Below are 23890 nucleotides of genomic sequence, written 5' to 3' on the forward strand. Positions count from 1 at the left end.
TAAATTATTAATAGATTGAAAAAATAGATATTATTTAATAATATGTAAAATTATATTTCAAATTTCACGATATTATTTTTAATTTTTATTCCTTTTGTTATAATTGGAGATATTATTCTTTTAATAATTAAAATTATACAATGTTTTCCCATATTTTTATTATTTATTATATAATTCGACATACAATAAAATAAAAATAATTTAGTTCATTATCTACTTAATAATTAATGTTAAATTTTTTACTTTTTAAATAATATTAATTATATGTTTATATGGTATATTATATAATTAATAATCTAGTTATAATATTTTTTATATTAATAAAATATATTTTATTTATATACGATTTAAAATCAATACAAAAAATATTATATTTGTAAAAAATTTAAAAAAATATTACTTTTTATTTTTTTATAAAATAATAACAATTATGTTTCAAATCAATAAAAATAATATGATTTTTTAATTAATTTATATATAATCATGTTGTATGATACTTTTATATTTATTTTTTTTATAGAAAAAGATAAAAAATTAATTTATAAATAATATAATGAAATATATATATATATAATTTTCGTATTTTGCATAAATAAACAAAAAATAAAAAAAATCATCATTCTCTTTTTGATTTAGATCTAGTTGAAGATGAATATTAGTTTTAATCATCAGTGACATCATCATTTCCAACATCAGGAGTTTAATCGAATTTATTTTATGTATTTTTATCATTACAAGATGATCCACATAAACAAAGAAAAGTAACTAAAATAATAAGAAATACTAAAACGGCAACAACTATAAGAATAACAGTTGTCTAATTTTTTTATTTTATTTAATATTTATAAAAAAATAAAAATATTTACTGATTCTCCTAGTTTATTAATAAATGAAGATTCCGTTTTATTTATATCAAAATTAATATCAGTAGTTTCAGCACTCAAATGCTATGAATTGATAAATTCAATAAAATTATCTAAAACTCTTTATCCTTTATACTTATGTGCTTAATATCCGGTTGAAAAATAATATATTGTTGGATATCCTTTAACTTCAAATTAATCACATATTCCTCTTTCAACTGTACTATAATATAAATATATAAATATAAATATAAATATATATATATATATATATATATATATATATATATATATATGTATATATATTACCAATCAACAGCAAAAACTGTAGCTTTTTCTTAGGCATTTGATAATTCTTCGAATGTTGGAATCAATCGTTTACAATGTCCACACCAAGGAGCGTAAAACATACCAATTGATGGTTTTGTTATTATTCCAGAACCAATACCGGTTTCTTGGACAAAATTTTCTTTTGATAATTATTTCACTTTTGTATTTTCACTAAATGTGTGGGTTTGAATGATTATTAATATTGATATTAATAATATTATATTTTTAAACATTTTTTTTAAATATAATATCTTTTTGTTTAAATACTTTTTTTTAAATTTTTTTTAAAAAATATTGATTAATTAATAATTAATTTAAAAAAAAAAATTAATTTTTCTGATGTTAATTAACACGCGTGTTTATTATGTTTTATAATAAATATATGTATATAAATAATTTTAAATATATTTATATATATATATTTAAATATATAATTATATAGTTAATTTGAATTTTTTTAAATATAATATTTAATGCATATATTTATAATTATGTATTCTATATTATTTATTTTCTTTTTATAAAAAAAATTAAAAAATGCATAAAAATAATTAATATTTAATTTATTTATATTAATAAATCTTATTTTGTATTTATTTATTTTTTGTATAAAAAAATTAATAATAAAAAAATAATCTATTTTTTCTCAACTAGTTGCAGCTTTTAAAAATATTCTGTTAGTATTTTTTCTTGATTTTTATGCATATTTACCTGCGTTAGTATCTGCATCAACAATATTTGCTTTATCAAATTAATCAGCCTTAACTTCCTTTCTTTCAAATAAATCCATAACATTAATTTCACAAGTGTTATCTCTATTATTATTTATTTTTAAATTAATTTTTTTTTAAAAATAAAAAATATATTATTACGCATGTATAATTAACCAACCACCGCTATGAAGATAATCTCCTGATACATCTTTGACATCTTATGTAAGTTTTATTTTTAAAGGACCAGGTGGTAAAACATATAAAGATGCTGGAGTTTTATTTTAAACACATAAAGCGGCTTCATTTGTTTTGGCTTAAATTCTTGAAAAACCATCAAAATTAACTAATACTTCTCTATATGGAGTTCTTAAAGTTAGCTCCATTTTTGCTTTTTTTGCTAATTAGGAGAAATATTATTTTTATAATTAAGTTATATGAGATTGGTTCAAAAATAATTTAGTGAACATTTGTTTTTCTTTTATATATATTTATATTATAATTATTTAATTTTATTTTATCAAAAGAATGTTTTTTTTTTTTCCTTAAAATATATATATGTATAAATAAATAATAAATAAATAAATAAATATATTTATATATATTCACATATTTAATATAATATTTATTTAAATTTAAATATATAAATTTATTTATATATATTAATAAATTTATTTATATATTTTTTTATTTTATATATTTATCTTTTATAATTTAGTTAAATAAATTAATTTTAAATAAAATTATATATATATTTATTTATTTTTGTTTTTAATAATCAAAAATATATTATTATAAAATTAAAAAAAATATTTAATTAATAAAAATGTCAAAAGAAGAATAGAATATTAAATGGTTTTATTTATTATATATAATATTTATAAATAAAATTTTTATTTAAAATAATATATTAGCGAACAATTTAAAGATTCAACATACCCAAATATGGAATTGCAAATACTCGGTTAATTAAAAAGACAAAAATCTTAAAAAATTTGTTCATCTGAAAATTTAATAAATCCTGTATTCGAAGAACAAGATGAAGATAAAATAAATAATAACTTAGAAGAAGTTATAAAATTATAACTAAAAAAATTTATTTTTTATTAAAATAAAGTAAAAACATAAATTCAAATAATTAAATTTACAATTAGATACAGATGAATTCAATAATTTTAAAAATGAATAAATTATATATAAATAATAATCCACGCGTGTTAAACAAGTTAGTATAGATTAATTATCAGAGTCAATAATAGAACAAAAAAACGAAGAAGATAATTAAATATTAAATTAGGGTAAAATGCATTTATAATAATATAAAATCGATGATGTTTATATGGTCGATAAGTGTGAATTTGTAGATTGTAATACACCTACGAAATCAAAATAAATTCAAAAAAAAGGACTATCTATTTCTTAGGCTAGTTACACAAGTTATCAATAGAAAGATGAAGAATCTATTAAAGAAGATGAACCCGAAAAAGAATCTGAACCTGAATTATTATAATAAACGTCAGTTTTGCATAATAATAATTAGAAATAAATTAAAATTGATGAATTGGAAGAGGAAAATAATAAACTAAGTTATAAAATGGATATTTAAGAGCCTATTTAAGAAGTAATTATAGAAGATTTAAAAGGGGAAGAACTAGATGATGTACATATGAATTTTTAATAATAAATTGCTAAATAAGAAAGAGAAAATGAAAAATAATATTTAAAAAATATTGTTAAGTATATTTTTTTTATCTATTTCTATTTTTAAATTTATTTCTATTTTTCTTTATATTTTTTTATTTTCTAAAAATCTTTTTTGTTTTAGAAATGATACAAATTAAGTAGAATAAAATATGTATTAATTTAAAGATGTATCAGAAAGTATTTAAAGTATAAGATAATTTTAAAATAATTAAATTATTGAAAATGTGAATGAAGAGGAAAAGGAAAATTGATTTTTTTTTTAATATATTTAATCATACTAAAATATCTATATAAAGCAAATTATTTTACAAACTTTGTATAAAAAAAAGCATGATTTCTATTATGATTTTTTATTTATATAAAGTTATAAAATTCTACTATATTTTTTTTTTTTCTTTTTTTCTTTTTTCTTTATTTCTTTTTTTCTTTTTTTTAAAAAAAAAACAAAATTATTTGATTAAATATCAATTACATTAAAAATAATATTATAAAAAAAATAAAAATAAAAAAGAAGCAAATTAAATATATAAAAAAATTAATAATGTTTTTTTTTTTTCATTTAATATCCTATAGTCTATTCAAAGCTTAATTTCCAATAATAAACAAAGGAATAATTCCCAAACCTGTATATGCTAAAAGTTCTATCAGATTAATACTTACCCAAAAAACAATTAAAAGCAAAATACTTAAAATAAATATCACAAAAAAGCTCAAAATCCATATTTTATCATTTTTGTTGGCTAAAAGTAATTTTTTAAAGTTCAAATTAATTTAAGAAATCAATATTAAAAAAAAGCCAAAAGCTAATATTAATGCCAAAACAAAAAATGAAATAAAGAACAAAGGAGGTTATTAAATATTAGGAGAAGGTTAAAAATCTATATTTTTCAAAACCTAATAATCGGCATCATTAGGGGCTTTTTAGTCATTTTTAGGATTAATAAAAGACACATCAAATTTTGCAAAATTCCACTAAATTTTATACTCTAATTTTTAATCAGCAATAATAATTTCACATTCATATTCTCCATTAAATGGCAAAATAGTTCGAGGATCCCCCATATCTACTATCGCTAAATAAGTTTTTTATATATCATCATATTGTGCGTTTACTAATGTAGTTACTCCTTCGAATTTTGAATGTTTTAATCTTATAGAAGTTTAAGAAGGTCTAAATTGGAGTCTTTTTATGGGAAAATCAAGTTCAAATTGGAAATATATGAAAGAGTTTTAGTTAGATTTGATGCTTTAGGAAATTTTTTTGTCATAAAGTACTTTATGTGTATATTTTTTAGGTATTTTTCCTTTTCCTTATGTTACTTCGAATTCTATTTTACTCATTTTTAAAGTTGTTACAAATAAAACCCTTTCTTATAAAATAGTTTAACCTTTTTCATTTATTTAGATCTTATAGTAACCTAAATCAGTTATATGAGATGGTTAAATTATCATTTCTAAATGCCATTGAAGGTTTTCGCTTTTGGAAATTTAAATTTCATTTTAAACAATATTTTTATTTCTTTTGAAAATATTTCCAGTTAGATTTATTTAAGGAGATATTTCTTCAATTTTTTCGCCGAGAATATTTTCGTAGCGTAGTTGTATTTGGTAGGGTTTTTTAGTGGAATATGTGATGGGGGTATTTTTAATAATGAGGATTTTCAAAAGAGGGAATTCTAAGTAAATCTTAAGTAGCTCGTATTTTTCTTCAGTTCGTAGAATGGATGAATTTGCCGAGTTTTTCAGAAAAACAAGCATTTTCGGGAAATATTATTCGTTAAAAGTTTTCAGGCTTTTCATTTGTGGATATAGGGCTTGTTATGAATAGAAAAAGCGGAATATTTTGCTTGTTACAAGAACTGTATCTTGTTTTTCTAAAACGGCTACTTGTTATTCGAATATAGAAATGGAATTTAATAATATACTTTCTAAATGAATATCGTAATTTTCGATTTTTTATTTACAAAGTAAAAAACAGTCAAGTAAATATGAGGTTGATTCATAACTAGTTTGTTCCTTATTTATATTATTTTATTTTATATTTTTTTTATTTTATTTTTTACTGGTATAGATATGTTCTGGATTGATGTACCATCTTTTTATAAGTATTTTGTTAATTAATTACAGGTTTAATCTAATATTATTTTATCTTCAAAATGTGTGGCTAAAAGTATAATATAATATGCGTTTTATGGTTATTTTAATTTCTTTAGTTCTTCTAAATATATTTCTTTTAATTCTTGCTTTTAAAAATAATAGAAATTAATTATATTTTTTTAAGTACTTTTGAATATTCGATAATACATTTAGGAAGCATACTTACTAATTGTAAGAAATAATAAATGTTTTTTGAAGTTTTTAATTATTATTAAACATTTTAAGATTTTAATAATTGACATGCATTTTAGTTTTTCAATGTGTTTGAGTCAGCTAACTTTTAATAAATATATGCTTCTTTGTATAAATATTCTAAATTTAATTCATCTTTTTCTATTGAGGTTCTTACATATATTTCACTTTATTTAATGTATTCTTGAGAAATTTAGCAATTTAAAATTATTATTAAATTAAAGATAAATATAATTTTTTTTATCATTTTTATTTTGCTTAAAAATTTAAAATTTTTGATATATACAAATAATAAATTATAAATATCTTTTATTTATATATATTTTATTAAAAAAAAATATATATATCTTTTTTATATACATAACTAAGTATTTAATTTCAATGTATTTTTATTTTAAATTAATTAAATTATATTTATTATTATTAATTTTTTTTTATATTTTATTTATTAGTTAATCAAAACTAATTTAAAGTCAATTAATTTAAAGTGCTTTCAAACTAATTTATTAAATAAAAAAAATATTTAATTTAATAAAACAAAAATTACCATTTTTATATTTGTATTTATGTCAATAATATCATATTCTACTTTTTTAATTAATCTTTGAATTTCTATTTTTCTCTCTTTTATTACATTTTATGCCTCATTATAATTTAATTCTACAAAAATGGATAATCCTATATCTAAAATAACTTTATTTTTATTTTCTCTTTTTTTAAAAAAATAATAATAAAATCTTTAAATTAATAAAAAATGTATTTATACATTTCTGCATTGACAAAACATTATTCTCCAATATCAAGTTGCATTTTAATTTAATTTTTTTCAATATTTCGAGCTTTTTAAATAAATTATTCCACTTCTTCACTATTTTTCAAAATATTATATATTATATATGAAATAAAAATATTTTATATACTAATCATTAATCTTTTATTTTAAACAATCAAATAATTTATATGCTTTTAATAAATCCTATTTTAATCTGTTATTTAAAAAAATTTGATACTGCTAAGTTTCTTTTTATAATTAATTATTCATATAATATAAATTAATTTATTAAGATATATTAGTTAATATAAAACAAAAAATTAAAAAATATATATTATTTAATAATTTAATAATATTATGCAAATTGAAAAAAAACTAATTCTTATATATATTTAAAATTAAAAATAATTAATAAAAATAATAAATATAAATATATATATATATATATATATATATTTAATGAATTATATAAAACTAAATACTTTAATTTTTTATTATTTATATTAATTATTGACCATTACATTATTTTTTTATTATAATTTAATAATATATAAATTATTTTAAATTAAATTACTTTCATATTTCTATTAAATATATTTTTAATAAATTATTTATATATGTAAAAATACAGCACGATTGGACATTGTACATCTTAATTTAAATCAAAGCATATAAAATTAAAAAACTAAGTATTAAATAATAATTTAACAGCAAATTAAGAATAATTTTTTTTACAAAATAATGATTAATAAATATAAGAAAAACCATAAGATAAATACGATTATAAAGATATTAACAAAAACTTTACAGATGATAAATAAAAAATAAATTAAAATTCTAAAGTATCTATAACTTTGTAAAATCTAAATATAGATAATAGGGCAAATTAAAATGGATAAGTATAAATTAAAGAATTATTAAATTAAAAAAAATATTTATTAAATATCAGAAAATATAGTAATAAATTAATTTAATGTATAAAACTTAGAAATTAAAAATTCTGAAGAAACAGAACAAATATAAACAAATTATAACTTTTACTAATAAAACAGATTCAAAAAAATATTAAAATAAAACTAAAAATAATTTTAAATATAATCACCTAAATAAATTAACTTATAAATATCATCTTTAGAAAATAACTAACAATAAATTTCTAACGTTTACAATTCTGTTGATTAGAATATTCAGAATAACATAAATAATTATAGTGTTAAAGATTTTTAATCTAATAAATAATAAACTGAAAAAAATATTTAATTATAAATTCTATAAGAAAATTCAATGAATAATAATAATTTTAAATATTTTTAGATAAACATAAATATATGTTTCATACTCCTATTTAGTTAGCTTATTATTAAAAGTATTCATAATTTTTATAAAGAAAAATTTATCTAATATTCTGTAAATACAAAAACCTCAAATATTTGTAAAATAAATACAAAATGCTTAATAAAAATACACATAAAAAGTATAAGAGGAATTATGAATCTAAAAAAAAATATTTTGAAAACAAACATTTCCAAAATATAAATAATAAATAAAAACAATGAACAATAAAATAATAATAATATAGTTTAACTTAATTATGAATAGGAGAAAAAATTAAATAAAAGAAATTGTTATTCAAATCATTATTATACTTAAAAATAATAAATTTAATAAAAAGGTCAAATTATTGATATTTCTATTAATGAAAATGGAGTTCCAAGCAATTTTTATTAATTTTAAGACTATTAAAAATTCTATTTATTTTATAAAATATCTTAAAATATATTAACTTAGAATATATTTAACTTTTTAAATGTAAATGAAATATTACATTTGCGTTTGTCATGTAAATCATTTTAAAAAATAATCAATTAATATTTAATAAATATTTCTTAAAATAATTAATTAATTTAATAAAAATTCTCTATTTATTAAAAATATCAAGAATCTATCGAAAACTTTCATAAAAATGAAGATTTTTCAATCATGAATATTGTTCATACTTATAATTCTTTAAAAAATACACAAATTGACTTATGTTAAGATCCTCCTTATTTTTTATTAATTGTATTTAATATTTATTTAAATTTAACTTCTTAAGAGCATCTTTGTGTTAATTTAGAATTATAATGGAGTTAATTAATTAAGAAATATATTTTAGACGAAAATATTTTATTTAAAAATTAAAAAAACTATAATTATACTTTAATTCTTGATGCTATAAATAAAAACAATTATTTAAAGGTTAAAAAACTTATTAGTTAACATTAGGATGATCTTGAATCAGTTTGTCCTATTTATAATGCTTTTACTCATAGGTTATTTAAATTAACATATTTATTAATCTAAAAATATGAATAAATTTTAAATAATTATAGTTTTCTTATAAACTATGATAACTTATAAAAATTGATTTAAAAAGATAAATAACTTTAAATTTTATAATATATTTATCTTAATAATAAAATATTCACATGATTTAATAATTTACAATTTTATATTATATTTATTAAATATTATTAAATAAATAAATAATTTATTTACATAAAATATATATATCATATAATAATTATAAACAAATTTAAGTAAGTCTAAAATAAAAGTGATATAGTTCTATAATACTTTCTATCTTCTTTTTATATTATATTAATATATTTTTAATATATTATTTATAATTTTAAACATATTTTTATTTTATAATAGTTTTTATATTATTGATTAATTAATTTTTTATAATAAATAAATAATTTAAAATTTTAAAAAAATGTAGTCATTAAATTTAAAAAAAGAAACAAATTAATAATAAATTTAAAATTAAAATGATGATGATTCAAGTAAATCTCAAATTAATCAAAAATAAAATAAAAAATTATAGATAATATTACACTATAATCTATAAGATAAAGAAGAATAGGATAAGTTGCAATAAATTTTCAGTTAAAATAAATTGCAAGAAAAATGATATAATCAATAAATAGTCACATGTACAAAAATTTAACAGCTATGTAGGTTTATATAATTGGAGATAAATTATTTGAATAAACTTACAATTTTAACCTTACAAATAATATTAGAAAAAAAAAGTATCATTTTTAAAATTATGTTATCATGCGTTTTTATAAGAAATTCTATAAGTTTTTGAAAAAAATTGATAAGAAAATTAAAATACTTGAACCTTAAAATAAATTGGTAACTATAATTAATTTCTTAAATCTTCTTTCTTTAATTTAATTATTCTTTATTTTTACTATAAAAGTAAGCTTATAAACAACCAAATTCATATCTTCTTATAATATTTAAATATATATAAGTATTTTTTTTGTTATACTTAATTCTTTAATGAATTTAAATACCGGGTTTTATTAAAAAGGTATAGTTTGTAAAGAAAGATATTAAATTTTATAATACTATAAATCACAATATTTATTTAAAGATCTTTTATTCTTATTATCAGTAGTATTTTTATCTATGGAAAGTTAAAATGCATAACTTAAAAATATAAATAATTGGTTTTAGTTAATATTAATTTTTATTCTATTGATTAAACTATAAGATTTTAATTAAATAATAAATAAATTTGAATAAATTTTTCTTTTAAAATAAAAAACTTAAAATATTATTTCTTTGATGAAACTATTTTCTTTTATAATTTTTTTTCTTCATTTAATATGCTGTTTATGGTTATATGTAAGTTTTTTAAATCCTAATATGAATTGGCTTAGCAAATTATAAATACAGGACTAAGAATGGCATGTCAAATATATTTATTCTTTTTATTTTTCAACTACAACATTAACTACTGTAGGTAAATCAAAAAAAAAATCAATATTTTCTTTACAAATTATATAGGATTTGGTGATATATAACCTAGTAATATTTAAGAAGCTACATGTTGTGTATTTATAATGCTTTTTTGTTGTGGAACATATGGGTTTATTTTGAATTAAGTTGGTTCGATTCTTTAAGAATTTAATTAAGATGAAAAATAAATGAAATTAAAGTTTGATAATATAAATTAATATATGTCAAAAAAAAATATTAGCAATAGCCTTAAAAATGAAATTAGAGAATATTTAGAGTAATATATTTATATATATATATATATATATTAGAAATAAAATTATATAATAATATAGATATGTTTGGACAGAAAGTAATTAAGAAATGATTATTTAAAGCAAAGAAATTCTTAATTAATTAAATGAAAATTTATATAATAATTTTTAATATGAATAAAATAAAACACTAATTAAATATTTTGAAAAATATTTTAGTAAAGACTTTACGGAATAAATAAATTCTATAATTTAAGAAAAGTAAACAAATCCTAAAGAAATAATATATGAAAATGGTTAAATAGATGATTAATCTATTTATTTTATTGAAAAAGGTTATGTAGAAATTTATTTAAAAAATGAAAAAAAAATATTGAAAGTAATTTTTTTTTTTTTTTTTTTTGATTTAAAAAAATAAAGGTTATCGGTAAAGATAATATATTTGGTCAATAATAATTTTTTGATGGAAAAGAAAGAAATTTTAATGTAAGAGCTTAAGATTCTTTACATTGTTTAAAAATCAAAAGAAATGACTTTTTAAAGCTACTTTAAGATTATCCAGAAGATTATGAGAAATTTTTATATATAAAAGATAAAATAATTCTAGATAAAGAAATAAAAATTTTAGAATTAAAATGCTTTAGCTGTCAAAGTTATTGTCATGTATATTAAAACTGTAATTATTTGAATTATATCCCAAACAAATATAAAATTTTTAAATAATAAAATAATATCTAAACAAAAAATGAATACAGAAAGGAAAATTTTGTTCGATAAAGATTCTAATATAGATAATTTTTTTAAAAGTTTTTATAAAATTTAGAAAATTGTGATATGTTTATTGATAATAATTAAGAGTTATTGGAAAACTATAAAACTAAATACTTAACTTATACATTAGAGCATTTAAATAAATTCAATTCAGAATATGAAAATGAATAAGATTAAGAATAAAATACGTATAAAAATCCACTTTAATATAATTAATTAGAAAAAGAATAAGAATAGTAATTAAAATTTCTAAATAATTAAAGTAATGATTATGGAAATGTTAATAATTCAGAAATATTAAGTTATAATAATAATAAATAACAGTTTTTAAATCATGTAAATTAATAAAAAAGTAGGGTCTTATCGCATAGTATTAGTAATATTATAGAAAACCCAATAATTGGAGCATCTACATTCTTAAATAATACAAATTAAGCATAAATTACTAATATTAAAGCTAAATAGATAGAAGATTCATAATATATTAATGAATAATAAATACATATTTCTCCTAAAAGTAAACAAATTGCTTCAAAATTTAATTTTAATGAAAAAGATGTTAATTATTAAAATAAGTTTATAAAGTAATCATAAATGAATAAATACCTTAAAAAAGTTTATTAATAATAAAATTAATTTTTTTAAAATTTAAAATCTATGTTTTAGTAAAACCAATTATAGTTAATTGAATCTAATAAAAATAATTATTAATCGAATTCTCAATTATATAATAATTTCGATAAATAAAAATCATTTGAATATTATTATCCACATAATAATTTTTAAAATATTATAAAAACTGTTAATAAATTTTTAAGAAAACCTGAAAACAAAATTAGTTTTTTATAAAATAGATTAAAAAACAATTATAAAACCAATAAAAATAATAATTAAAAAAATATTTTTTAATAGAAATAAGATATGTTCTTTTTAAATTCTATTGTGAAAAAATAAAAATACGATTTAAATAATTTAAATAAACTTGATATTAATGATAATTCTATATATTCGTTAAATAATTAAATAATGATGTCTGTTAATTTAATAGATGATAATAATTAAAGTAATATTAATAAAATTGAAAATATTAATGTTCAAAAATACAATGATTATTTTGAATGAAAAACTTTCATTTAATTTTTTAAAAATAAAATAGATTTTCTGATATTATTTAATATATATATATTGAATCTAAATATTATTAATTTAGCTTTTATAAAAATAGTATATAAAAAATACTATTATTTATTAAAAAAAAAAAAAATATTAAAAAATTAATATAACTAAATAAACATAAAAAATAATATTACTTTCGAAAAATAATCAATAAATTTTGCAAAGATTTTAACACCAATGCTTCTTAGAAATTTCGTTTTATTATGTATAAGTAGTCTATCTTCTAGGTTGTTTCATTTTCCTTACTAAATCTTAGAAAATAATTTCAGAAATATCTGATTAATTCATTAAGGAAACTTCATAAAAAGGTATATTATATTTATCTGCAATATTTTTTCCTTGTTAAAATTCTACTTCTCTAAAATCATTTTAATCATTTTTATTTCCTACAAGAACTGCATGGAATTTATTTTATTTAATTGCTCTTACTTTTGATATATATTTTTCCTCCAAATTTATAAGTGAATCTCTATTACAAATCTCATACATAAATACAAAACCATTCGCTTTTCTTATGAACTCATCAATTACTGAATTTTAAAATATTTCTTAACCCGCAGTATCTTAAATTTCTTTTATTTTTTATATTTTAATTTTATTTCTTTTAAATAAAAAAACCTATTTATTCTTCAACTTTATCAACAATCAATTTAAATTTGTGAACATCATATAATGTTGGATCATATGAATTGATAAATTTACCTTCTTTAACACGGATTGTAATTGTTGTTTTTCCTACACTGGCTTCTCCTAATATTACTATATTAAACAAATCATCAGCTTTTAATTCAATGTCTTATACTGACATTCTAAAACATCCTAATTTTTTCATTTTTATTTTTTATTTTTTTTTATAATACAAGTTTATAAAATATATATAATTTGTTTTTATTAAAAAAGATTAATTTTAATTTTATTTAATGAAAAAAATGATTCTATTAAATATTTTTTGTTTCTTTTTTTTGTTAAATAAAAAAACTCATTCCATTTTTATTTATTTTTTAATGAATTAATAAATAAATGTAATTTAAAATAAATTTATGTATATAAATTTTTGTTTGAAATTAATAATATAGCAAAATATTTCACATAACAAAATTATTAGAAAATTTATAGTATTCGGAAATCATTCTATGATAAGAAATAAAGTTTTATTACAATCCATAGTTAATTTGTACATCAAATTAGGCAATTATTCTTTACAAATATACTATAGTTTATTATAAACTAATTCTTTATTAAGGTTTATACTTTACCATTAAATCAATTAGTTCTCTTATTTAATCTAAATAATAATTAGATCCTATTTCATAATCAATTTAAAACTTTTAAAAAAATAAATAAAATACAAATAAAAAAAAAATACTGTTTTAGTTTAAGAAGGTACATTTAAAGAAGTATCTATTTAATAAAATAAGTAACAAAAAATCATTCCTAATATATAAATAATGCTTTCTATATTCGCACCATATTCAGGAGATTAAAAATGGCTTATTTAAAGTGAATTTTCCACTATATTTTCTTCGTCTCTTGTAGTTTCTTCATTTTGATTTCCGATATCTTTAAAATCAAACCCTGCGTAGTATATTTTGAGTTTTTCATCAAATAAAATATTGGAAGGTTTTAAATTAATATCAAAAATATTTTTTTGTTGAAAATTTTCGATAAGCTAACATAAATTTAAACTTATATTAAGTTTATCTTTAATATTGAATATTTTTCCACTTCGAATTCCTCCATATAAATTAAACTACTTATGTGGGTAAATTAAAAATAATTCGAGGTTATTTTATTATAAAATTTAATAAGAAAAGCCTATAATTTACAAAACTTCGAATTTATTATTTTAAGTGAAATCCTAAACATTTTATTTTTGTTCTTCTACAAAAGATAGAATTTAATATATTCCTTTTTAATCAAAAACGTTTATTTTTTTAATTATTATAGGAGTCCCTGATTATATTAATTTGTTATTTTCAGTCAATTCCATATGGTTTTTAAATAAATTTAATTTTTATATTTTTGCATTATTTTAACTTTTTGTAGTTTCTTATTATTCAGGCAATATAACACCTTCCATAGTAGTAAATACGGTTCCTTTATAAAGCAAATCAAGTAAAAAAAGTTAATCTAGATTATAAAATTATAACATTTTTTTAATTTTTCGATGTGTTAGGAAACAATATTTTCGTTCAAACTAGAGTTTCGTAATTATTTATATGTACTAAATCGAATATAGGTATTTTTTTGATTTTCTTCTAATTTTTCTTATATTTATACTTCTTCTTCTTTTATGTCTTTTTAAATATATGATTTTTGTTTGATCATTTCCTATTTAGGCTTTTTTTATGCTGATATTACTCCAAGGCTGTTTTTTGAAATATTGCTTTTATTTTTTAATATAGGGTTGATTTAAGAATTTTTATTTTCAGAATTTTCAGATAATATTTATAATTTTATTTATTTTTTTATAAATTTTAATTTTAAAATCTCATATTGAAGGGTTCGAGTACATCGAAATCTAAAATAGTTCTCTTGATATATTTTACGGAAAATATTATATTTTTGATCACTTTATTATAAGTCGTTTTTATGTTTTTAATAAATTCGACCTAAATAGTAACAAGCAAATAGTTTCCCGTATATTTCTTGTTATTCAGAATTAAATCTTTCGTTAAATTGTTATAAAGATTTTTCATATTATTATTCATAATCTTTTCTTTATTTATATAAATTATATTTTTATTATTATTATTATTTTTGATTTTTATTTATATATTATATTTTTTTATATTTTTAACTTTAAAAAATATTTAATATTTTTTACTCATCTTATTTAAGAATCTTTTTAAGTTTCGCAATATGATAATTCGAATATCCATAATAAAATTCATAATCCTTTTAAATTTATAATTCTTCATTTAGAATATCGATAGCTTATTAATAATCTTGCGTGCACCCATATCCTTTTTCCAACATTTCGGCTTTGACTCTTAAAATAAAAGCGTTGTGTAATTAATTTGTTTTAATAATTTTAATTTTTGAATAGATTAGTTCACAAATATAGAAATTTTAAATCCAAATAGGACTATCTTTTTTATTAGTATGAATTTTAACATAAAACTTTTTATAAAAATTAAAAAATTCAAACCATATTTGCCTAAAATTATAAAAAATAATATCATCGAATGTATTTTTTATCAAAAAATTTATATCTTTTTTCAAAACTTTTAATACTTCATCATGAGTCTCTAAATTTAATTCTTTAGCATTTTCAATTATTTATGCTAAATTTTTATTTTCGTTTTATGTATGTTTAGTTAATATTTAAAATTAATATATTAAATAAATTATATTTTATTTTTATAGAGAATTTCGATAAAAAATTTAATTTTTAAAACATGAAATTAATTCATTAAAATATTCTTGAGACTCCTAAGAGCTTGAATATTGGAAAAAAAACAATTTTTCGTATATTTATTTTTCTTATAATGAAAATTAATACTCCTCGCCATATTTTTCTAATAAAAAACTGTATATATTATATTTTTCCTCATATAATTCCAGTTATTTAATTGCTTCTTTTTTTGCATTTATTAAAGAACTACTATATTATAAATCAATAAGGCTTGCCGAAAAAAGCAAAAAAAATAAAGATTTTGATTAGTTATTTTTTGATTAGTTTATTTCGGCCAGTTTATATGCACAAAAAGCGTCTCTTTGTAATAAAAAACCCTACATATAAGCATCTTAGGCTTTTTCGATGTTTATTTCTATTATTTCATTTGCATATTCGTATATTAAACCTCTAAAAAAATAAAAATAACGAGATTTTATGGGGTCTTATAATGCTTGGTCTAATATAAATTCTTCTAAATATTATTGTTGTAAGTACTAGATAAATGTTTCTTTCCAGTTTTATATTGGTAAATTTAAATCATATACTTTATTTTTTATTGATTATTTTTTCATTTTTTTTATGTATTATTTTTTTATATAGAAATAAAAGCAGACCACAAATATATAAATATTATTAAAAAAAATAAAATTCTTAAAATTATTCATTAGTTTAATTTGTAATTTTTTTAAATTATGTTTTGCTTATAATGTAGATTTTTTATAAATAAATAGATATTTTTAATTATTAATTAAAAATATATTATTATTAAAAAAAATATATTTCTTAGACTTATACATTATTTTTATAAATATATATATATATCATAATTTTTATATATATATAATTATAAAAATCTATTTGTTTTCTTTTTATTATTACTGAATATATATCTGCTTATAATAATTACATTATTTAATTTTTAATATATATACTTAATATTTTTATTTCATTTTTTTTTAATTTAAATACTAAAATATATACATATTCATAATATTTTTAAATATATCTCTATATATATTAACTCTTTTTTTTTAATCTAATAAAATTATTTATATTTAATTTGTATATTAAATTTTTATATAAGTATATTATTTATCATTTAAAATAAATTATTAAATTTATTAATTGTAATTTTAATCATTTTATATAATAAATATGTTTTAATAAATTTTAATTTTTGATAGTTTTATTTATCTTTTTAAACTTCTTTTTTATTCCAAAATACTGATTTTAATTGTATATCGTATAAATTAATTTTTATAAAAATTATATTCTAAATAATATATATTTATTTTTAAATAATAAATTATTTAATATTTACAAAGATTATCTTAATTTTTATTTAATTTATTAAATAATGTTGAACTTTTATTATATTGTTATTTTAAATTAAATTAAAATTTTGTAATTTTTATTTTTAAATTAAACAAAAATAAAATATTATTTAGATGATTTTATTAATTGTAATGATTTGATTATATAATATTTTTAATATTTAAATTAATAAAAATAGAATAGTATGTACTTTATATTTTATTAATATTGATTTGGTTTTAAAAAATTAAATTTATAATCTTTTATATAATATTTTTTTTTTTTTTTTTAATAATAGAATGTTACTTAAAAATATAAATTAATTTTTTATTTGTATGTAAATATATATTTATTTATATAGTTTTTATTTTTAAAATTTTTTTAATAATATATTTGATTTTAGATATTTTTAATTTAATAATGAAATGTTAAGTCAAAATTTTTATAAATAAATATATTATTTATTTTATATAAATATTTTTAAAAAAATATTATATTTTTAATATTATTTTTTAAAAATATTATATAATATTTAAATTTTAAAATATATAAATATTTATTATATTTATTTATTTAATTTTTATATTTTTATAATTTTATATTTTTTATAGACATAAATTAAATATAAAATTAATTTTTTTAATTAATTTAAAAAATTATGAAATAAAAATGATTTATTTTAAAATAAAATGTATATAAAATTTGTATTAAAAACAAAAAAATAGTCAAAATAGCATAATATTTGTTAATATAAATTTCATTATAAATTAAAAATAAGATTAAGTAAATATTTTATGTATTTAAAAACAATTAAATTTATGAGATAATAATGTATAATTTACATATATTCAATCACAAGAAGCACATCCCCTGCATCCACAAGCTTAACATTGTACTATTCTACCCTCTTCTAAAGATCCTTTAGGGACTCTACAAACACAAGTTCCACCATAATTATGATCTTTAGGTTATATACATTATAAACAACATAATTTTTCATATCCAGCTTTTTTCCATTTAGCAACTAAATTTGCATCTGCCCAATTTTCTCTTAGGCAATATTCATATAACTCTTTTGAAATTTCTCTTTTCTTATAATACATTTCATATATATATCTTGATCTTTCATGATGCAACCTGTAAATAGGCCATAATGCTTCTACCTTCCTTTTACCTTCATGTGGCTCGTTTTCTACATCTCTCATTTTATTTGTTAATTCCATTAATTTTTCTTCAACTAAATCCCAACCTTTGGGCGCTTTTTTTGTTTTTAAGGTTTATATTCTTGGCATTTTTTTTTATAATAATATTTTTTTTAATTATAAAAAATTTAGAAAAAAAATTAATATATAATTTAAAAAATTAACAAAGTATAATTAAAACAAAAAATCAAAGTATATTTAATTCAAGTTTTATATCATTTTTTAAACAAAAATCAAGTAATATCTAAAAATCTCTTTAAATATTAACATCAATCACATGAATTTACAAATATTTAATAACAGCTTCCAAATTTTCTTTATTTTATTAATTTTCTAATATTTCTTTCTTAATGTTTTGCAAAAACAACTATTAATTCATTTATTTAATAATAAAATCATAAATAACTTTGCACCTCTCAAAATCTTATTCAAATTAATTTATATTACAAACAACATTAGAAATTTCATTAAGCCTAAATTTTTAAAAATTACTAATAAAATGATCAAATAAAATATCCTTATTTTCCCTCTAGAGCTTGACATTATGGAATTTCAAGCTAAAAAACACAAAAGAAAAGCTTTTACAATCGATCTTATGCAAATTTTTTATTATATACATTTCAGAAACTTAATAAAACTTTGAACGCCCCTTTTAATTAATTGCAAAAGTATACAAAATAGTAGAAAAAGACATTATATCGCTTTAATTTTTATCACAAAATTTAATTGATTGTCTTTCTACATTATCCCAAATCCCTTAAGAAGGTGTTTAAAATTAAATGAAGCCTCGTAAAAAATTGGCTAATTCTCTCATATTTTAAAACTTTAGAATTTACAAAAAGGAGTCGAATTTTTGATAAAATTAATCAGAAAATTTATTTTCTTTGAAATTTCCAATTGCATTAAAAAGAGTAGAAATCGAAAATGAATCAAAATGGACATTTTCGCAATATGGCAGCCCTAAATCTTCGATTTTTTAAAAAATAGGCGATTCATTTAGTTCTTTTATGTATTAACTTTTTGAATATATGTATACTATGTCTGCTATATCTCTTGCTTATATGTTTTAGTTAAAATTTTTTTTTGTAATATTTGATCTATTTTAATTAGTATTTTTTCGATGTTTTTTATTTTTCGTTCAGTTAAATTGTGCATTATACTCAAAAGACTTTTCACAAGGATTTCTTTTGTAATCAAATTGTGTATTGTTTTTATAAAGCTTTCATCAAATAAATCTAATTATTGCTTTTTTACTAAGGAATATATAAAGTTGGCTCTTTCTTAATCGTTCATATGCTCATATTGTTTAATACCTATGTAGGAAAGATTTTTTATTAATTTTTCGATATTTTCGTTTGTTTTTTTTCCTGTAAGTTTTGTCAAATAAAACATTATTTGAGTTAAACAACGTGCATTTTAGGGAATGTCTAATTACAGTAAATTTATTTATTTTTCTACTTATTGAGCTATTTTTAGAAGAAATTATTAATCATACGAGTTTTTTTATAATTGGTATATACGTCTGAAAATTGTTGAATAATTTATTGAATTAAATTAATCGAAAAATTAATTAAAAATTTCATTTAAGTTTTTTTCGGAAATACTGTCTTAAAGTTTATGGTTTATTTATATGTTTGATAGTAATTTTTTTGTACAGAAATTGTTTTGAAACTTAAATATTTTTGTTTTTTTTAAGAATTATATATAAAACATTTTTTTATTTTAATGAAAAAAAAAATGAATTTTTTTTTATATTTTATTAAATTATTTTATTTATATTTTTAATACTAAATGTACTTTTATTTTCAATTGTAAATTTTTATTTTATTATTAATTTAAATATATTTTTTAAAAATTTCTAATATTTTTTTAACTCATTTATAGATAGATTTATTTTTTAATATTTTAAAATGTATTTCAATTAAAATTAATAGTTTAGTAATGTAAAAAAATCTGAAGATAATTAGTATGATATAGTATCTAAATATATGAATAAAGTAATTTAATTATATAATTTATTATATATTCAAAAAGAACGAAATACCTTCTAACGTTTTCATAAAAAGTAAACCAAATAATAATATATCATTAGGAGAAATATGGGAAAAAGCTCTTGATTAAATAGATAAGAATAATTATAATAATGCTTTTTAGTTAATTTTAGAAATAGGTATATTATTTAAATATTTTTTAATTTAATTAATGAATAGATGATGACATTTTTTTAATTAGATTATTAACAATATGTAGAAATTAAAATGTATTCAATTTGATAAGCATAAATTAAGGAAAAATATTAATGTAAAAATTAAATAAAATAATGCAAAGCAACTTCATGGATACATTAGCCTTAAAATTATTTAAAAATATATATAAATATGATATTGAAGAAAACTTAACATTAGAAGATAATAAAAATATTTAAATTATTTAACAAAAGATTTAATATAAAAATAAAAATTCAAATAATCAGAAATAAGAAAACACTAAATAAATAAAAAAATGAAAAATATTGTAAAATATATAATATATATTTTTCTTATAAAAATATATTATTTATATCAGAAATTTTAATTCTTATATATATACTTTAAAATTTATTTAATATAAATATAAATGAAATTTAAATATAAATATATATATATATATATATATATATTTTTTTTTTTCTCATTATTTTTATATTTTTATCAATTTTTTATTTTATTATTTTTAATTTTATCATCTTTTTCATATACCTAATTTCATTAACTTTTTTCTCTATTCTTAAAATTTATCTTTATTTTATTGTGGCTTATTATCCTTGTCTTAAATATCTTCTATAGCAATTCCTAAAAATGCTTTATTTAATTATATTCCGTTTGACTAATTTAAAGAAAACTCTGACATTTTTACAACTTTTGGTGTTTCTTTATTTTATTGATTGTTTTATTTTATATTTATATCAAATTTTTGTAGTAAACTTGTATTATCTTAACCAAATTTTTACTATAAGCTTTTTTTATCATTTGTTTTGCTTTATAAATCGATTTATTAAATATTTTTTTTTATCAAAAGTCCTTCATTTTACATATTCTTTTTTTCTATTTCTGTTTATTCTTAAAACAATTTTTTAGCATCAACATCAGAAACTTTTTAATTAACTCCTCTATTACCTAAAATATATATATAAAATAAAAATTTATTAATAATAAAAAACCTTCTCTTAAATCTTTGCCTATAGATCTTAAAGCAAGTAAAGATATTTGCGCAGCTGAATCCATTTATCTTATTCCTTTAGAGACCAATCTAGGAGTTACTGTTGATGCTATATCCTCTCTATCTCCTTACATTTCTGTACTTTTAAAATTCGAATTTTTAACGATTTAATTAAATTGTTCCATATTTTTGTTATAGTCTTGCTTGTTTATTATATTGTGTGTAACTATTTTTTTGTTTTTGGATGATTTTTTGAATATTTCAAATATTTCGTTAAAGTCTAGTTTGTATTTTTGACATAATTCTATTTATTTTTCTTCCAGTTTTTCTAATTTGTAGCCTTAGTATCTTTTTATATGGTTTTTGTACATTCTTTCTTTTATTTCACAATTTGCCTTTAGTAAATCTAAATTTTCAGATATTTAAGCTATGTTTTCTTTTTTTATTTAATATATTTCATTTTCATCGTTTTTAGTTACAATTATTGCTCCATAAATGCATTCTAGAAATATATTTTTTGTTATATTTTTTTTTAAAAAAAAAATTATATTAAAAAACCTTTATTAAATAATGCATTAGTTTCATTAAATATTTAGTTATTTGATATTTGTCCCAAAATAATAAAATCTATTATTTTAATAAATAAAAAAATTGTAAAAAAAATAATAAAACCTTTGCTATAATCATTATTTATTTTAGCTTTAGGAACCCATATTAAAATTTTTCCTTTTGCAATCAAAAATAAATCATTTGAACCACTAGTAGTAGTGGAAATAACTGTTCCGTAAGTCTATTGACAATATGGTTAGAAAAATTTTGATTTTATCATTTATGTCGCTTAGTCTAATTTTTTTAAATTGGGAAAAACTTATTTTAATGAGTTTATTTTTTCTTTAAAATGTTATTCGAATTTTTCTAAACTTTTCTTTTTTTTATTAAAAAAAAATTATTAATTATTTTCATTAAAATATATAATAAATTATACATTGTAAATATCATTAAAAAACCTTCTATTAACTCTTGCTATTAAACATTCATTTTAAGCAATTAAGTTAAAATAAACATTATTTATACTAATTAATTAGTATATAATTTTATATTATATTAAATTACTCTTCAATTTTTCCTAAAATGCACTCAGTAAATTATTAATCTAATAAAATTATTTCACCATTTTAAAATTTTTTAAAATCATCTTATTTTTTTAATTTTTTATAAATTTTTTGCTTATTTTTATACTTAATTGTTATTCTTAGTGACCATAAACAACTTTTACATTACCTTTTTTTATAAATATTCATATTATTTTAAAAAATGAATATAATATACCGTATGCTACAAAAAGTAAATCAAAATCATTACAAGATATGCTATTTTCATATAAATTTTAATTTTCTTTTAAAGTTTAGCATTCAAGTTTTTCTAGAATCTTAAATAAATAGTAAAAATAAAAATATATATTTTTCAAAAAAATACATTATTATATTCAGTAAATTCAAATTATCCAGTTAATTTTTAAAGTTGCTCTTTTTAAAATGTATTATCTATGTATTTTATAATGAATTATATATCAGCTTAAGATTTTTCTTGCTTTTGAACAATATTTTTAAATTATTCAGCTCTTTTTATTTCTGCACATTTTCCCTATTTTTTATATTTGTTTTAAAAATTTATTTATTTTACAAGTAATCCGCCTAGAACTTCAGACATTAAAGTAGATATTTTTTTATTTTATTTTTTAATAATTTTTTTTTTTAATACTATAAGAAAAAAAAAATTATATGAATTTAATATGAAAAAATTAAATATATAGACATAATTTATATATAATATATTAATTATAGGTTTTTATTTATATATTATACATAAGAAATTAATTTTAAAATAACCAATATTATTATTCTTATTTATCTATTTTTCTTTTTTATTTTATAAATAAATATAGTGCCTTTTAATAATAAATAATATTTTTTATAAAATAAATATATTTATTTATAATTCAATATATTTTTTTTAAATATAATTAATATAAAAATAAGTTTATTTAAAGTT

At 16.4% G+C, this 23890-nt stretch overlaps 8 protein-coding genes across 8 annotated transcripts, besides 45 other annotated features; 3 read left to right on the forward strand and 5 right to left on the reverse strand. All coding sequences in view use genetic code 6, as the record gives it.

The window, feature by feature from the left end:
• Positions 1-616: 616 nt before the first annotated feature.
• Positions 617-1426, reverse strand: IMG5_206931 (thioredoxin family protein; the record flags this gene model as incomplete). The annotated part of the gene is made up of 3 exons (XM_004040020.1): positions 617-817; positions 867-1086; positions 1173-1426. The coding sequence occupies 3 exons, from the start codon at positions 1424-1426 to the stop codon at positions 617-619; spliced, it is 675 nt and encodes a 224-aa protein (XP_004040068.1).
• Positions 1088-1169: a microsatellite.
• Positions 1091-1169: a microsatellite.
• Positions 1405-1472: a microsatellite.
• Positions 1440-1472: a microsatellite.
• Positions 1473-1561: 89 nt separating this feature from the next.
• Positions 1562-1618: a microsatellite.
• Positions 1569-1625: a microsatellite.
• Positions 1579-1634: a microsatellite.
• Positions 1596-1626: a microsatellite.
• A 31-nt stretch (positions 1635-1665) lies between the features above and the next one.
• On the reverse strand, positions 1666-2432 carry IMG5_002370 (hypothetical protein). The gene is made up of 2 exons (XM_004040021.1): positions 2066-2432; positions 1666-2008 (listed from the first exon to the last, which is right to left on the reverse strand). The coding sequence occupies exons 1-2, from the start codon at positions 2371-2373 to the stop codon at positions 1840-1842; spliced, it is 477 nt and encodes a 158-aa protein (XP_004040069.1). The 5' UTR covers positions 2374-2432; the 3' UTR covers positions 1666-1839.
• Positions 2433-2465: 33 nt separating this feature from the next.
• Positions 2466-2495: a microsatellite.
• A 19-nt stretch (positions 2496-2514) lies between these two features.
• Positions 2515-2581: a microsatellite.
• Positions 2526-2666: a microsatellite.
• Positions 2537-2586: a microsatellite.
• Positions 2574-2605: a microsatellite.
• Positions 2667-2942: 276 nt separating the features above from the next.
• IMG5_002380 (hypothetical protein) lies at positions 2943-3859 on the forward strand (the record flags this gene model as incomplete). The annotated part of the gene is made up of 2 exons (XM_004040022.1): positions 2943-3640; positions 3729-3859. 2 exons carry the CDS (start codon positions 2943-2945, stop codon positions 3856-3858), a joined length of 828 nt encoding a protein of 275 aa, XP_004040070.1. The 3' UTR covers position 3859.
• Positions 3667-3706: a microsatellite.
• Positions 3860-3989: 130 nt separating the features above from the next.
• Positions 3990-4040: a microsatellite.
• Positions 3990-4041: a microsatellite.
• A 706-nt stretch (positions 4042-4747) lies between these two features.
• IMG5_002390 (hypothetical protein) lies at positions 4748-5335 on the forward strand (the record flags this gene model as incomplete). Its single annotated transcript, XM_004040023.1, has 1 exon — positions 4748-5335. One exon carries the CDS (start codon positions 4748-4750, stop codon positions 5333-5335), a length of 588 nt encoding a protein of 195 aa, XP_004040071.1.
• Positions 5094-5141: a microsatellite.
• Positions 5100-5141: a microsatellite.
• A 290-nt stretch (positions 5336-5625) lies between the features above and the next one.
• Positions 5626-5666: a microsatellite.
• Positions 5628-5666: a microsatellite.
• Positions 5667-7127: 1461 nt separating this feature from the next.
• Positions 7128-7161: a microsatellite.
• Positions 7153-7184: a microsatellite.
• A 1312-nt stretch (positions 7185-8496) lies between these two features.
• Positions 8497-8530: a microsatellite.
• Positions 8531-9359: 829 nt separating this feature from the next.
• Positions 9360-9415: a microsatellite.
• Positions 9369-9414: a microsatellite.
• Positions 9373-9435: a microsatellite.
• Positions 9436-9680: 245 nt separating this feature from the next.
• On the forward strand, positions 9681-11465 carry IMG5_002400 (hypothetical protein; the record flags this gene model as incomplete). The annotated part of the gene is made up of 3 exons (XM_004040024.1): positions 9681-10527; positions 10572-10800; positions 10859-11465. The coding sequence occupies 3 exons, from the start codon at positions 9681-9683 to the stop codon at positions 11463-11465; spliced, it is 1683 nt and encodes a 560-aa protein (XP_004040072.1).
• Positions 11466-13369: 1904 nt separating this feature from the next.
• IMG5_002410 (hypothetical protein) lies at positions 13370-15703 on the reverse strand (the record flags this gene model as incomplete). Its single annotated transcript, XM_004040025.1, has 5 exons — positions 13370-13543; positions 14091-14125; positions 14299-14677; positions 14906-15443; positions 15552-15703. The coding sequence occupies 5 exons, from the start codon at positions 15701-15703 to the stop codon at positions 13370-13372; spliced, it is 1278 nt and encodes a 425-aa protein (XP_004040073.1).
• Positions 15458-15523: a microsatellite.
• Positions 15463-15523: a microsatellite.
• A 678-nt stretch (positions 15704-16381) lies between the features above and the next one.
• Positions 16382-16413: a microsatellite.
• Positions 16414-16672: 259 nt separating this feature from the next.
• Positions 16673-16715: a microsatellite.
• Positions 16716-16864: 149 nt separating this feature from the next.
• Positions 16865-16898: a microsatellite.
• Positions 16865-16905: a microsatellite.
• An 8-nt stretch (positions 16906-16913) lies between these two features.
• Positions 16914-16973: a microsatellite.
• Positions 16974-17938: 965 nt separating this feature from the next.
• Positions 17939-17995: a microsatellite.
• Positions 17942-18005: a microsatellite.
• Positions 17955-17997: a microsatellite.
• Positions 17991-18044: a microsatellite.
• Positions 17998-18048: a microsatellite.
• Positions 18049-18286: 238 nt separating this feature from the next.
• IMG5_002420 (protein BUD31, putative) lies at positions 18287-18730 on the reverse strand (the record flags this gene model as incomplete). Its single annotated transcript, XM_004040026.1, has 1 exon — positions 18287-18730. One exon carries the CDS (start codon positions 18728-18730, stop codon positions 18287-18289), a length of 444 nt encoding a protein of 147 aa, XP_004040074.1.
• Positions 18729-18763: a microsatellite.
• A 2-nt stretch (positions 18764-18765) lies between these two features.
• Positions 18766-18842: a microsatellite.
• A 2401-nt stretch (positions 18843-21243) lies between these two features.
• Positions 21244-21296: a microsatellite.
• Positions 21268-21299: a microsatellite.
• Positions 21300-21315: 16 nt separating this feature from the next.
• Positions 21316-21370: a microsatellite.
• Positions 21371-21405: 35 nt separating this feature from the next.
• Positions 21406-23588, reverse strand: IMG5_002430 (hypothetical protein). Its single transcript, XM_004040027.1, has 9 exons — positions 23522-23588; positions 23315-23482; positions 23168-23267; positions 23078-23119; positions 22952-23033; positions 22824-22911; positions 22511-22763; positions 22397-22465; positions 21406-22340 (listed from the first exon to the last, which is right to left on the reverse strand). The coding sequence occupies exons 1-9, from the start codon at positions 23546-23548 to the stop codon at positions 21691-21693; spliced, it is 1479 nt and encodes a 492-aa protein (XP_004040075.1). The 5' UTR covers positions 23549-23588; the 3' UTR covers positions 21406-21690.
• Positions 23567-23598: a microsatellite.
• A 196-nt stretch (positions 23599-23794) lies between these two features.
• Positions 23795-23861: a microsatellite.
• The last annotated feature ends 29 nt before the right edge of the window (positions 23862-23890 follow it).

Source organism: Ichthyophthirius multifiliis (genome assembly GCF_000220395.1).
Source record: "Ichthyophthirius multifiliis unplaced genomic scaffold scaff_1120509249415, whole genome shotgun sequence".
In the NCBI taxonomy this organism is placed as follows: Eukaryota; Ciliophora; class Oligohymenophorea; order Hymenostomatida; genus Ichthyophthirius; species Ichthyophthirius multifiliis.